The sequence below is a fragment of the Mesoplodon mirus genome, assembly GCF_964341445.2.
Source record: "Mesoplodon mirus genome assembly, chromosome: 2".
In the NCBI taxonomy this organism is placed as follows: Eukaryota; Metazoa; Chordata; class Mammalia; order Artiodactyla; family Ziphiidae; genus Mesoplodon; species Mesoplodon mirus.
Genome location: NC_138977.1, coordinates 153,388,941 through 153,401,849, shown reverse-complemented (window position 1 = coordinate 153,401,849; position 12,909 = coordinate 153,388,941). Strand labels below are relative to the sequence as shown.

Genomic DNA, 12,909 nt, shown 5'->3' with positions numbered 1-12,909 from the left:
TTATGTGACAGGTTTTATCTTATGATAAAGATACCATGTCTGATTAAAAAAAGAAAAAAATTCTGTGGGTCTCCTAGAAGTGTTCTTCCATTCAGTTCTACAGAAACCCCACTCAGTAAAGTTTTAGACTCAGAGCTACATTAGTAGAGAGAAGTGAGAGGGATGTATTCAATTTTTTCTTTCCCCTTCAGCAACATATACAGCTGTATTGTCCCTGCCCCCTCATTTTTATAGTGGAGTATGGTTAGAAGGATGGGAGTAAATTACCTGGAATAATCACCTCAGTATATGGTTTTAACTTGGTACATTGGCCTGACATTGAATATGAATATAGTAGTGGCTTTTTTTTTTCATGAGCAAAACTAGAAGGTGCAGATAAAACCTCTTGCCCTATGAATAGAGTATTTCTCACTAGAAAGTTTTTCACTGCAAACTAATAGACTTGGGTTGATGCTCAGACCTTGTGTATCAAATTGCATGTATTTATGTATGAAGACTTGGTTAAAAAAATTTTTTTTTATATCCAGGAATGTTTTCACCAAACTGCAATTGGAATGCAGTGGAAAATCTTCAATAGAAAGATAATCTGTTGCAGCATAGTGGGGCAGCTATAAAAACTTGCCTGCCCAAGTTTTTCTGGAATGTTAACTGACAGGATTATCTATGTGGCAGTCAGTTCTCTGATAGGCTTCAGATTTGCCATGGGCTAGTGGTCCAGCCTCGTATCTTGATATAATTAAGCAGTTAAGCTGAGATGTTAAAAACATTATACTGAACCTGTAATACCAGAATTTAGATTTTTTTTACAGGTGTGTTTTCTTTTTCCCTCCCATGATAGTTATTGGAAATGCCTTTAGATATATTTACCTAATTTTAAAACTATTTATTAGACATTCAATCTGTAAACAAAAATTCTAAATTATCTCACAAGTGAACACAAGTATGAACCTGTATCAAGATGAAAGTGCTTTGGAAGCATCATTTAGGATCTATTTAAGGTCTATGCTCATTTCCTTATTCTAACCTGCATTAAAGGATCACTGATAAATCAATGGATTAAATAATTAAATTAAATCAACCAGAGTTGAGTTTAACTGAACGGCCAGTTAGAGCTTAAGTCAACTGTTATTTGGCCTTTTCCTCATTTTAATTATTCTGCTTTTTTTTCTAAGAAAAAAAGCTTATTGCACAGTATCATGTATTTTCAAAGCTCAAAATAACATTATTTGCATCTTAGGTCCTGCTATAACTAATAGATCCTTATCTTTTCAGCTCATGTCAGTTTTTGCCCTAAAAATAATACATTCCTCCATCAATTCATCTATGAACCAACGTCAAGACATCATAGACTGTTCACAATAATTTAACACAGGTGTAACAGCTTCCCTTCCCTGCATACCCCCCGCCCTCCACCCCATCAGTCATGACTTGGTTTGCACGGATTCTTTGTTCATGGTTCAGACCATTCACACAGAATGGAATAAAACTTTATTCTTTTCAATTCCACACATAAACGAGATGCTGAGAAAGCCCTTGTCATCTCTGACAGAGAAGCAGAGCAGCTCTGTTTCATGAATGACAGCACAATTAAAGCTAAAATAATATAAAAATAATTTGAAAAATCCCTTTTCTGTACACTCTCAAATAAAGCAAGAAAGATAAACAACAGCTTCTTTTTCTGCTAGCCAGAAAATGTGTTTCTATTCATTTGGGCTTTGAAGTTCGTTGGACCCCTCATCTGTGTGCCTATATGTGTGGTAATGCGTGTCTAATCTATGCAGTGTAGTGGCCCCTAATTTTTTCATCTAGTTTGTCTAATCATTTAGCTACTTAACCAATGAGAATACTATTATATCACATTGAACACCTTGACATAATTGCTTCTTTGAAATACTAGGAATGTTTACACATTTATTTGGCTTGAAAAGGACTGAAATATTACAGATGTTATCTAGCTTTTTTTTTTTTTTAAAGAATATGGCTCTTAATAAATCAATTTTCTGAGTTCCAGAGCAAAAGTCCCTTTTAAAAAAATTTCTGAAGCTGACTTGAAGCAGGAAGAATGTCTTCTGATTTGGCCAAAAATATGGTGAGTATTTTATATCATTTAAAATTTGAAGAATAAGTCTATAAGGGGCCCTTTGTTGTCAACTGTTCCAGCCAAACTTGCCATGAAGTGTGTTTGTCAAAGTATCTCCACTTGACCAGCAGAGGGCACTTTAAACACCTCTGCATTGCCTTAGGGAGCAAATGCAGATGATGCAGAAACACAGTGTTTACCCAAGATCAAGAAGAGCCCTGCAGGTTGTGTGAAATTCACAAAAATATAGAAAATATGGACTGTACCATAGGGTTTCATTTGAACGTTATGAATATGTGTGAAGTCACCGAGGGAGGGGTATACTTATTATCTATTATATTGATCTTCGGCTCACTCCTTTCCCACTGTCCTTTTCTCTTTCCCAGCTCAAGAACGGTACAGCACTGCACCTTTTTACAGGTAGTAGAGAGTCGATTTTTCAAATCATTTGATTGAGTTGTATCTTTTTTATTCTGTATTTACTCCTCTGTTTGAAAGCCTGAGGCAACAGAACAAAGGATAATGCTTCCTACCTCATTTAGGGGTAGAAATTAAACTATCAGAAATGCTCTGAGATGGGGCTGCCCTTTTAGGAACTGGGCTGCATTATTTCCTTCCTCCCAGGAAGAACCCTGGAAAAATATTGTGCCCTGTTTGGTTTTGGCAAACTCACTAGACTGAGGCTGTGCGATGAAGGGAAACAAGCCTTTCTCTTAGTTGAAATATAGTTGTTTATATCCATTTTCTCAGGAGGTGATTAAGACATCTTTTCTCATGGGGGCTACAACTGCCAACCTTTCTTAAAAAGGCTTTCATTTTTGCAAAAGCATTATTGTGTATCTCTTCCATTTTTATCTTTTCTGTTGGCTCCAGTTTAGTGTCAAAAAAGATTAGAAAGGATTGTGTGTATGGGTTCGCACAATTTTTTAAGTAAACTTCTTTGATCCTTAGAGAAATATAACACTTAGTAAGTACATTTTTTTTCATATACTGTTAATAGCTTTTGTTTGCCTTCTCTTTCTCTGCCTCTGGCCCACTTTTGTTCTCATTTGTCCTAGAGTTGACAGATAAAGAGGGAATGGGGTCTTCCAGCAGCAGTCCTTTGAGATGGAGGTGTACTCAGTGAGTCCTCACCCAAAAAGGATCATAAACTTACTGGGTTAACTCAACCTAATTATCCCTAAGCTGCTTTGGGTTGTGTGTTTTCTCATGTCTTGTTTTGTTTTAGCTGCACCATATGTGATTCCTTGTGCCATTTTCTTTTGTCTATTATTTTTCTTGATGACCCTGAGCTATGGCTTCCTCCTCAGTTCCGACACTAGTCAGCCTTCATTGTTTTCCTCATCTTGCCAATGTAGGCCTCAAAGAAGAAGTGGCAGAAGAGCACAAGATAGCTGAGGTACATGAGTGAGGACCAGAAGATGTTCTGAAAGTGAGAGTGACACTGGTCATGCTGCATCCAGTGGAAGACCAGGTAGTTAACGACACAGCCCATCAGCATCTGAGTGATCTGGGACAAGGTGATGAACATGGCAAACTTCCGGGAGACTCGGAAACCCGCTGCTCGCAAGGCATAGTAAGAGTACATCACGGAGTGCACGCCATAGTTCATAGTCATGAACCAACCACCCCCGGCAACCATGTCCTTGTAGGAGTACCAGGAGTACAGAAGCACAGTGATGTGGTGGTACCAGTGCAGGAAGATCAGCTTCTGCTTCCTCAGAATGATGAATATTGTATCTCCTGAAAGACAAAGAAAAAAATGGACATGAGCCCCTTGACCATAACATAATCATAATCTATATTTCTGCAAGAAGGTAGTTGTTTTGAACTGGTACTTGAGAATGAGATGGACTGGGTTAGAATCCTGGACTGATAGTTACTAGCTCAGTGACCCTGGGCAAGTTATTTATCCTATTTTCCCATTTCATCATCTGTAAAATGGGGATAATAATAGCTTGAAATTATCTGAGGATTAAATAGGATACTCAACATGTCCTCTTGGCACATGGTAAGCACTCAATAAATGTTACTTACAGAAAGGTGTTTTGCACAAAATCATATTAATTTTTAATTTGGAAGGGACACTAATAACCGTGTTGTCCATTTCCAACTCAGCCATGCATTTTAGGAAATATCACCTGGAAGAGTCAAATGATATTTATTAATCAAGAGAAACAAATTAGAATTCAAATGCCCAGCAAAACGTTCTTAGGCCTCTCTGGAGTAGTAAAAAGACACTTTCCTTTCATACATGATAAAGGTACTCTTTAAAAACATATCTTTGTAAGCTCCCAATAAAATGTGAAGCCTTGACATATGGAAGTTAGGAAAGTAAAATTTAAACAAAAGGCTATTCTGGGATGAGAGACAAGATGGTGGAGAGGAAGGACTTGAGCCCACCTCCTCTCACAAAAACACCAAAATCACAACTAACTGCTGAACAACCATCGACAAAAAACACTTGAACCTACCAAAAAAGATATTCTTCACCCAAAGACAAAGCCACAGTGAGACGGTAGGAGGTGCGCTTTTGTGATATAATTTAATCCCACACCTGCTGGGTGGGCGACCCACAGACTGCAAAAGTATATTGCAGAGGTTCTCCCACAGGAGTGAGAGTTCTGAGCCCCACATCAGGCTCCCCAGCCTGGGGGTCTGGCATCAGGAGAATGAGCCACCAGAGCATTTGGCTTTGAAGGCCAGCAGGGCTTGAGTGCAGGAGCTCCACAGGACTGGGGGAAACAGAGACTCCATTCTCAGAGGGTGCACACAAGGTTTCACCTGCACTGGGACCCAGGGCAATGTACTGATTTCATATGAGCTTGAGCCAGGCCTACCTGCTGGTCTTGGAGAGTCTCCTGCAGGGACAAGGCTATGGCCACTATGGGGGCAAGGACACTGATGGCAGACACCCCAGAGAACACTCATTGGCATGAGCTCTCCCAGAGGTCGCCATTTTGGCACCAAGACCTGGCCCCACCCATCAGCAGACAGGGTGCCTAAAGTACTGAGCTCACAGCCACCTCTAAACACACACCTTGACATGGCCCTGCCCACAACAGGGACAAGACCCAGCTCTACCCACCAGTGGACATGCACCAGTCCCTCCCATGAGGAAGCCTACACAAGTCCCTGGACCAACCTCACCCACCAGGGAGCAGACACTAGAACCAAGAATTACAATCTTGTAGCCTGAGGAACAGAGACCACAAACACAAAATATTAGACAAAATGAGATGGCAGAGAAATATGTTCCAGATGAAGGAACAAGATAAAACCCAGAAGAACTAAGTGAAATGGAGCTAGACAATCTACCCAAAAAAGAATTCAGAGTAATGATAATAAAGATGATCCAAGATCTTAGAATTACAATGGAGGCATAGACTGAGAGGATACAAAAAATGTTTAATAAAGAGCTGGAAGCTTTAAAGAACAAACAAACAGAGATGAACAGTACAATAACTGAAAGGAAAAATACACTAGAAGGAATCACTAGCAGAATAAATGAGGCAGAAGAATAAGTAAGTGAGGTGGAAGACAGATTGGTGGAAATCACTGCTGTGGAACAGAATAAAGAAAGAAGAATGAAAAGAAATGAGGACAGTCTACGAGACTGCTGGGACAACATTAAATGCACCAACATTTGCATTATAGGGGTCCCAGAAGGAGAAGAGAGAGAGAAAGGGCCTGAGAAATTATTTGAAGAGATTATAGCCTAAAACTTCCCTAACGTATGAAAGGAAACACTCAAGTCCAGGAAGTGCAGAGAATCCCATACAGGATAATCCCAAGGAGGAACACACTGAGACACATACTAATCAAACTGACAAAAATTAATGACAAAGAAAAAATATTAAAAGCAACAAGGGAAAAGCAACAAATAACATATAAGGGAACCCCCACAAGGTTATCAGCTGATCTTTCAACAGAAACTCTGCAGGCCAGAAGGGAGTGGCATGATATATTTAGTGATGAAAGGGAAAAAAACTACAACCGAGAATACTCTACCCAGCAAGGCTCTCATTCAGATTTGACGGAAAAATCAAAAGCTTTACAGACAAGCAAAAGCTAAGAGAATTCCGCACTACCAAACCAGCTTTACAACAAATGCTAAAGGAACTTCTATAGGCGGAAAAGAAAAGGCAACAATTAGAAACAGGAAAATTACGAATGGGAAAGCTTGCTGGTAAAGGCAAAAACACAGTAAAGGTAGGAAATCATCCACACACAAATAAGATGTCAAAATGAGTAATCATGAGAAGAGGAGAGGAGAGTACAGATGCAGGATATTGGAAATGCATTTGTTTTAAGTTGCTGGTCTCTTAATTTCAATCTTGTCTCTATATAGACAGCTATATCAAAACCTCATAGTAACTGCAAATCAAAAATCTGCAATGGATAAACACACACAAAAGAAAAAGCAATCCAAATACAACTCTAAAGATAGTCATCAAATCACAAGTGAAGGGAACCAAAAAATGAAGGGAAGAATAAAGACCTACAAAAACAAATCCAAAACAATTGACAAGATGGCAATAAGAACATAATATTGATAACTACCTTAAAATGTAAATGTATTAAATGCTCCAACCAAAAGACATAGACTGGCTGAATGTATACAAAAATAAGACCCGTATATATGCTGTCTATAAGAGACCCACTTCAGATTTAGGGACATATACAGACTGAAAGTTAGAGGATGGAAAAAGGTATTCCATGCAAATGGAAATCAAAAGAAAGTTGGAATAGCAATACTCATATCAGACAAAATAGACTTTAAAATAAAGACCATTACAAGAGGCAAAGGAGGACACTACATAATGATCAAGGGATCAATCCAAGAAGAAGATATAACAATTGTAAATATATATGCACCCAACATAGGAGCACCTCGATATATAAGGCAAATGCTAACAGCCGTAAAAGGAGAAATTGACAGCAACACAGTAATAGTGGGGGACTTTAACACCCCACTTAAATCAATGGACAGATCATCCAGAGAAAAATCAATAAGGAAACACAGGCCTTAAATAACACACTAGACCAGATGGACTTAATTGATATTTATAGAGCATTCCATCCAAAAGCAGCAGACTACACATTCTTCTCAAGTGCACATGGAACATTCTTCAGGACATATCACATGCTGGGCCACAAAGCAAGCCTCAGTAAATTTAAGAAAATTGAAATCATATCAAGCATCTTTTCTGACCACAATGCTATGAGATTAGAAATCAATTACAAGAAAAAAAAACTGTAAGAAACACAAAAATGTGGATGTTAAACAATATGTTACTAAACAACCAAGGGATCGCTGAAGAAATCAAAGAGGAAATAAAAAAACTCCTAGAGACAACTGAAAGCAAAAACTTGATGATCCAAAACCTGTGGGATGCAGCAAAAGCAGTACTAAGAGAGAAGTTTATAGTGATACAGTCTTACCTGAGGAAACAAGAAAAATCTCAAATAAACAACCTAACCTTACACCTATAGCAATTAGAGAAGGAAGAACAAACAAAACCCAAAGTTAGTAGAAGGAAAGAAATAATAAAGATCAGAGCAGAAATAAATGAAATAGAGATGCAGAAAACAATAGAAAAGATCGATGAAACTAGAAGCTGACTCTTTGAAAAGATAAACAAAATTGATAAACCTTTTGCCAAACTCATCAAGGAAAAAAAGGGAGAGGGCTTAAATCAATAAAATTAGAAATAAAAAAGAGGGAAATACATAGGATCATAAGAGGCTATTACAGCAACTATATGCCAATAAAATGGACAAGCTAGAAGAAATGGACAAATTCTTAGAAAGGCACAAACTTCCAAGACTGAACCAGGAGGAAATAGAAAATATGAACAGACCAATCACAAGTAATGAAATCAAAACTGTGATTAAAATCTTCCAGCAAACAGAAGTTCAGGCCCAGATGGCTTTACAGCTGACACTAGAAGGAATCACTAGCAGAATAAACGAGGCAGAAGAACATTTAGAGAAGAGTTAACACCTATTCTTCTGAAACTATTCCAAAAAAATTGCAGAGGAAGGAATACTCCCAAACTCATTCTATGAGGCCACCATCACCCTGATACCAAAAAACAGACAAAGATACCACACACACACACACACACACACACACAAATTACAGGTCAATATCAATGATGAACATAGAAAAATCCTCAACAAAATATTAGCAAACCAAATCCAATGATACATTAAGAGGCTCATACACACCATGATCAAGTGGGATTTATCCCAGGGATGCAAGGATTTTTCAATATTTACAAATCTATCATTGTGATACACCACATTAATAAACTGAAAAATAAAAACCAGATGATCATCTCAATAGAAAAAGCTTTTGACAAAGTTCAACACCCATTTATGATAAACTCTCCAGAATGTGGGCATAGAGGGAATACATCTCAACATAATAAAGGTCATATATGACAAACCCACAGCTAATATCATACTCAATGGTGAAAAGCTGAAATCATTTCCTCTAAGGGCAGGAACAAGAGAAGAATGTTCATTCTCGCCACTTTTATTCAACATAGTTTTGGAAGTCCTAGCCATGGCAACCAGAGGAAAAAAAAAGGAATACAAATTGGAAAAGAAGAAGTAAAACTGTCACTGTTTGCAGATGACATGATACTATACACAGAAAATCCTAAAGATGCTACCAGAAAACTACTAGAGCTAATCAATAAATTTGGTAAAGTTGCAGGTTACAAAATTAATACACAGAAATTTGTTGCATTTGTATACACTAACAACAAAAGATCAGAAAGAGTAATACAGGAAACAATCCCATTTACCATCGTATCAAAAAGAATAAAATACCTAGAAATAAACTTACCTAAGGAGGCAAAAACCTGTACTCCAAAAACTATAAGATGCTGATGAAAGAAATTGAAGATGACACAAACAGATGGAAAGATATACCATGTTCTTGGATTGGGAGAATGAATATTGTTAAAATGACTATACTATTGAATGCAATCTACAGATTCAATGCAATTCCTATTAAATTACCAATGGCATTTTTCATAGACCTAGAACAAAAAGTCTTAAAATTTATATGGAGACACAAAAGACCCCAAATAGTCAAAGCAATCCTGACAAAGAAAAATGAAGCTGGAGGAATCAGGCTCCCTGACTTCAGACTATACTACAAGGCTACAGTCATCAAAGCAGTATGGTACTGGCACAAAAAATCAATGGAACAGGCTAGAAAGCCCAGAAATAAACCCACGCACCTATGGTCAATTAATCTATGACAAACGATGCAAGAATATATAATGGGGAAGAGACAGCCTCTTCAGTAAGTGGTGCTGGGAAAACTGGACAGCTACATGTAAAAGAATGACACTAGAACATTCTTTAACACCATACACAAAAATAAACTCAAAATGGATTAAAGACCTAAATATAAGACTGGATACTATAAAACTCTTAGAGGAAAACATAGGCAGAACACTCTTTGACATAAATCACAGCAAAATCTTTTTTTGATCCAGCTCCTAGAGTAATGGAAATAAAAACAAAAATAAACAAATAGGACTTAATTAAACTTAAAAGCTTTGGCACAGCAAAAGAAACCACAAACAAAATGAAAAGACAACCCACAGAATGGGAGGAAATATTTGCAAACGAAGCGATCGACAGGGATTAATCTCCAAAATATACAAACAGCTCATGCAGCTCAGTACCAAAATAACAACACAATCAAAAAATGGGCAGTAGGTCTAAATAGACATTTCTCCAAAGAAGACATACAGATGGCCAAAAAGCACATGAAAAAATGCTCAACATCACTATAAGTATTAGAGAAATGCAAGTCAAAACTACAATGAGGTATGATCTCACACTGATCAGAATAGCCATCATCAAAAAGTCTACAAACAATACCCCTTCTTTTTAGATTCTACATGTAAGCAATATCATATGATATTTGTCTTTCTGTGTCTGACTTACTTCACTCAGTATGACAATCTCTAGGTCCATCCATGTTGCTGCAAGTGGCATTATTTTGTACTTTTTTATGGCTGAGTAATCATCCATTGTATATATGGAACTTATTTACAAAACAGAAGTACATTCATGAATGTAGAAAACAAACTTATGGTTACCAGGGGATAACAGGGTGGAGGGATAAATTGGGAGATTGGGATTGACATATACATACTACTATATATAAAATAAATAACTAATAAGGACCTGCTGTATAGTACAGGGAACTACTCAATACTCTGTAATGGGCTATATGGGAGAAGAATCTAAAAAAAAAAAAAGAGTGGAATATGTATATGTATAACTGATTCACTTTGCTGTACACCTGAAACTAACACTACATTGTAAATCAACTATACTCCAATAAATTTTTTTTAAAAGTCTACAAACAATAAATGCTGGAGAGGGTATGGAGAAAAGGGAACCCTCCTACACTGTTGGTGGGAATGTAAATTGGTAGAGCCACCATGGAGAACAGTATGGAGGTTCCTTAAAAAATGAAAAATAGAACTACCATATGATCCAGCAATCCCACTCCTGGGCATATATCCAGAAAAAAATGTAATTTGAAAAGATACATGCACCCCAATGTTTATTGCAGCACTATTACTATTTACTACAGGCAAGACATGGAAGCAACGTAAATGTCCATTGACAGAGAAATGGATAAAGAAGATGTGGTACATATATACAATGTGTATATACAATGGAATATTACTCAGTCATAAAAAAAGAATGAAATAATGCCATTTGCAGCAACATGGATGGATCTAGAGATTATCATATTAAGTGAAGTAAGTCAGACAGAGAAAGACAAATATATGGCATCACTTATATGTGGAATTTTAAAATGATACAAATGAACTTATCTACAAAATAGAAACAGACTTTGAAAACAAACTTATGGTTACCAAAGGGAAAAGGCAGGGGGAGGGATAAATTAGGAGTTTAGGATTAACAGATACACACTACTATATATAAAGTAAATAATCAACACGGACCTACTGTATAGCACAGGGAACTCTACTCAATACTCTGTAATAACTTATTTGGGAAAAGAACTTGAAAAAGAATGGATATATGTATATTTATAAGTGAATCACTTTGCTGTACACTTGAAACTAACCCAACATTGTAAATCAACTATACACTAATATAAAATAAAAATTGAATTAAAAAAATTAAATAAACAAAAGGCAAAAATAGGAAAAGAGAAAAAAATTATCTTCTACTGTATTTACTGAAGAGGATAATAGGAATATTTTGGTACCAATGAATCAAGTGATAAAAAACTGAGAATGACACACATTTTTATGGAATTAACTTTGAAAAAGCTTTCCAGGATCTATCCAAAATTTTACTAATATTATACCCTTTGAAGAAAAAGGCCACTGTTTTTTCAGTCTAATGCTCTCCCATCTGAGCTATTTTGACTATCCAAAAGATCACTGTTTCTAAGGTAGAGAATTCATATTATAGAAGCAAGAATGGTGCTCAAGCAGGTAGATGCTATTAATCTGCAGTGATTGTCTTAAAAGTCTAGGGGTTCTGAAAAATATACTTTAGAACACTTACATAAAAATGGATGAAGAGCAAGCACAGTAACAAATACACCTGATTCCATTAACGAGTCCAAAAAAAAAAAAAACCAAAGCATCTGCCTGCATAAATCCTGTTTCTGTCCCATGTGAGACAGAAACAGGATTTATGCAGGCAGATGCTTCATTCTCTTTCCTATCTCTGTGGTTTTCAGATATGGGAAAAACCAATATCCTTCATGACCTTTGGTGAACTCGAACTTGACTTCTTTTTGTATAACAAGGTGATCTAGGTGGTCCCTCTTCTTATTCTGAAATTTAATTAAGCACAAGGGAACTTAGTACTTACCCTTGTCTTATCGCTCATACTTCAAGGATGCCCTAAAACATCTCATACAAAGGAAGGTCAGATAATGCTGGATCTTGGAAAGACTTTTAAGGTTCTGATGGCTGTGGTTGGAATAATACAGGTGGTGCCCTATTCCACTCAGCAGAAGCTATTAGTTTATTTCCCTACTGAACTGTTAAACATTATTACTTCTTATAGTGCAAAACAAAACTACAGTGAGGTATCACTTCACACCAATCATAATGACTATCATCAGGGAACCCTCCTACACTGTTGGTGCAAATGTAAATTGGTATAGCCATTATGGAGAACAATATGGAGGTTCCTCAAAAAAGTAAAAATAGGGACTTCCCTGGTGGTGCAGTGGATAAGACCCCATGCTCCCAGTGCAGGGGGCCCGGGTTCGATCCCTGGTCAGGGAACTAGATCACACATGCATGCCACAACTAAGAGTTTGCATGCCACAACTAAGGAGCCTGCCTGCCACAACTAAGACCCGGCGCAACCGAATAAATAAATAAATAAATATTAAGAAAAAGAAAAAGTAAAAATAGAGCTACCCTATGACTCAGGAATTTCACTCCTGGGCATACATCCTGAAAAGACAAAATCTCTAATTCAAAAAGATACACGCACCCCAGTGTCAATAGCTGCACTATAAGCAACCCAAGTGTCCATCAACAGATGAAATGGATAAAGAAGATGTGGTGTATATATGCAATGGAATATTACTCAGCCATAAAAAAGAATGAAATATTGCCATTTGCAACAACGTGGATGGACCTAGAGAATACCACACAAAGTGAAGTCGGACAAAGACAAATATTATATGCTATCACTTACATGTGGAATCTAAACTATATACCAATGAATTCATTTACAAAACAAAAACAGACTCACAGACATAAAAAACAAACTTATGGTTACCA

General features: G+C 37.0%; 1 protein-coding gene across 1 annotated transcript in view; it reads right to left on the bottom strand.

Annotated features, from left to right (window-relative positions):
* Positions 1-1,469: 1,469 nt before the first annotated feature.
* ELOVL6 (ELOVL fatty acid elongase 6) overlaps positions 1,470-12,909 on the bottom strand; it is a 141,482-nt gene continuing 130,042 nt past the window's right edge. Inside the window, exon 5 of the mRNA XM_082639109.1 lies at positions 1,470-3,823. Coding sequence (XP_082495235.1) covers positions 3,399-3,823 — 425 coding nt within the window. The 3' untranslated portion in view covers positions 1,470-3,398. The remainder of the gene's footprint in view (positions 3,824-12,909) is intronic.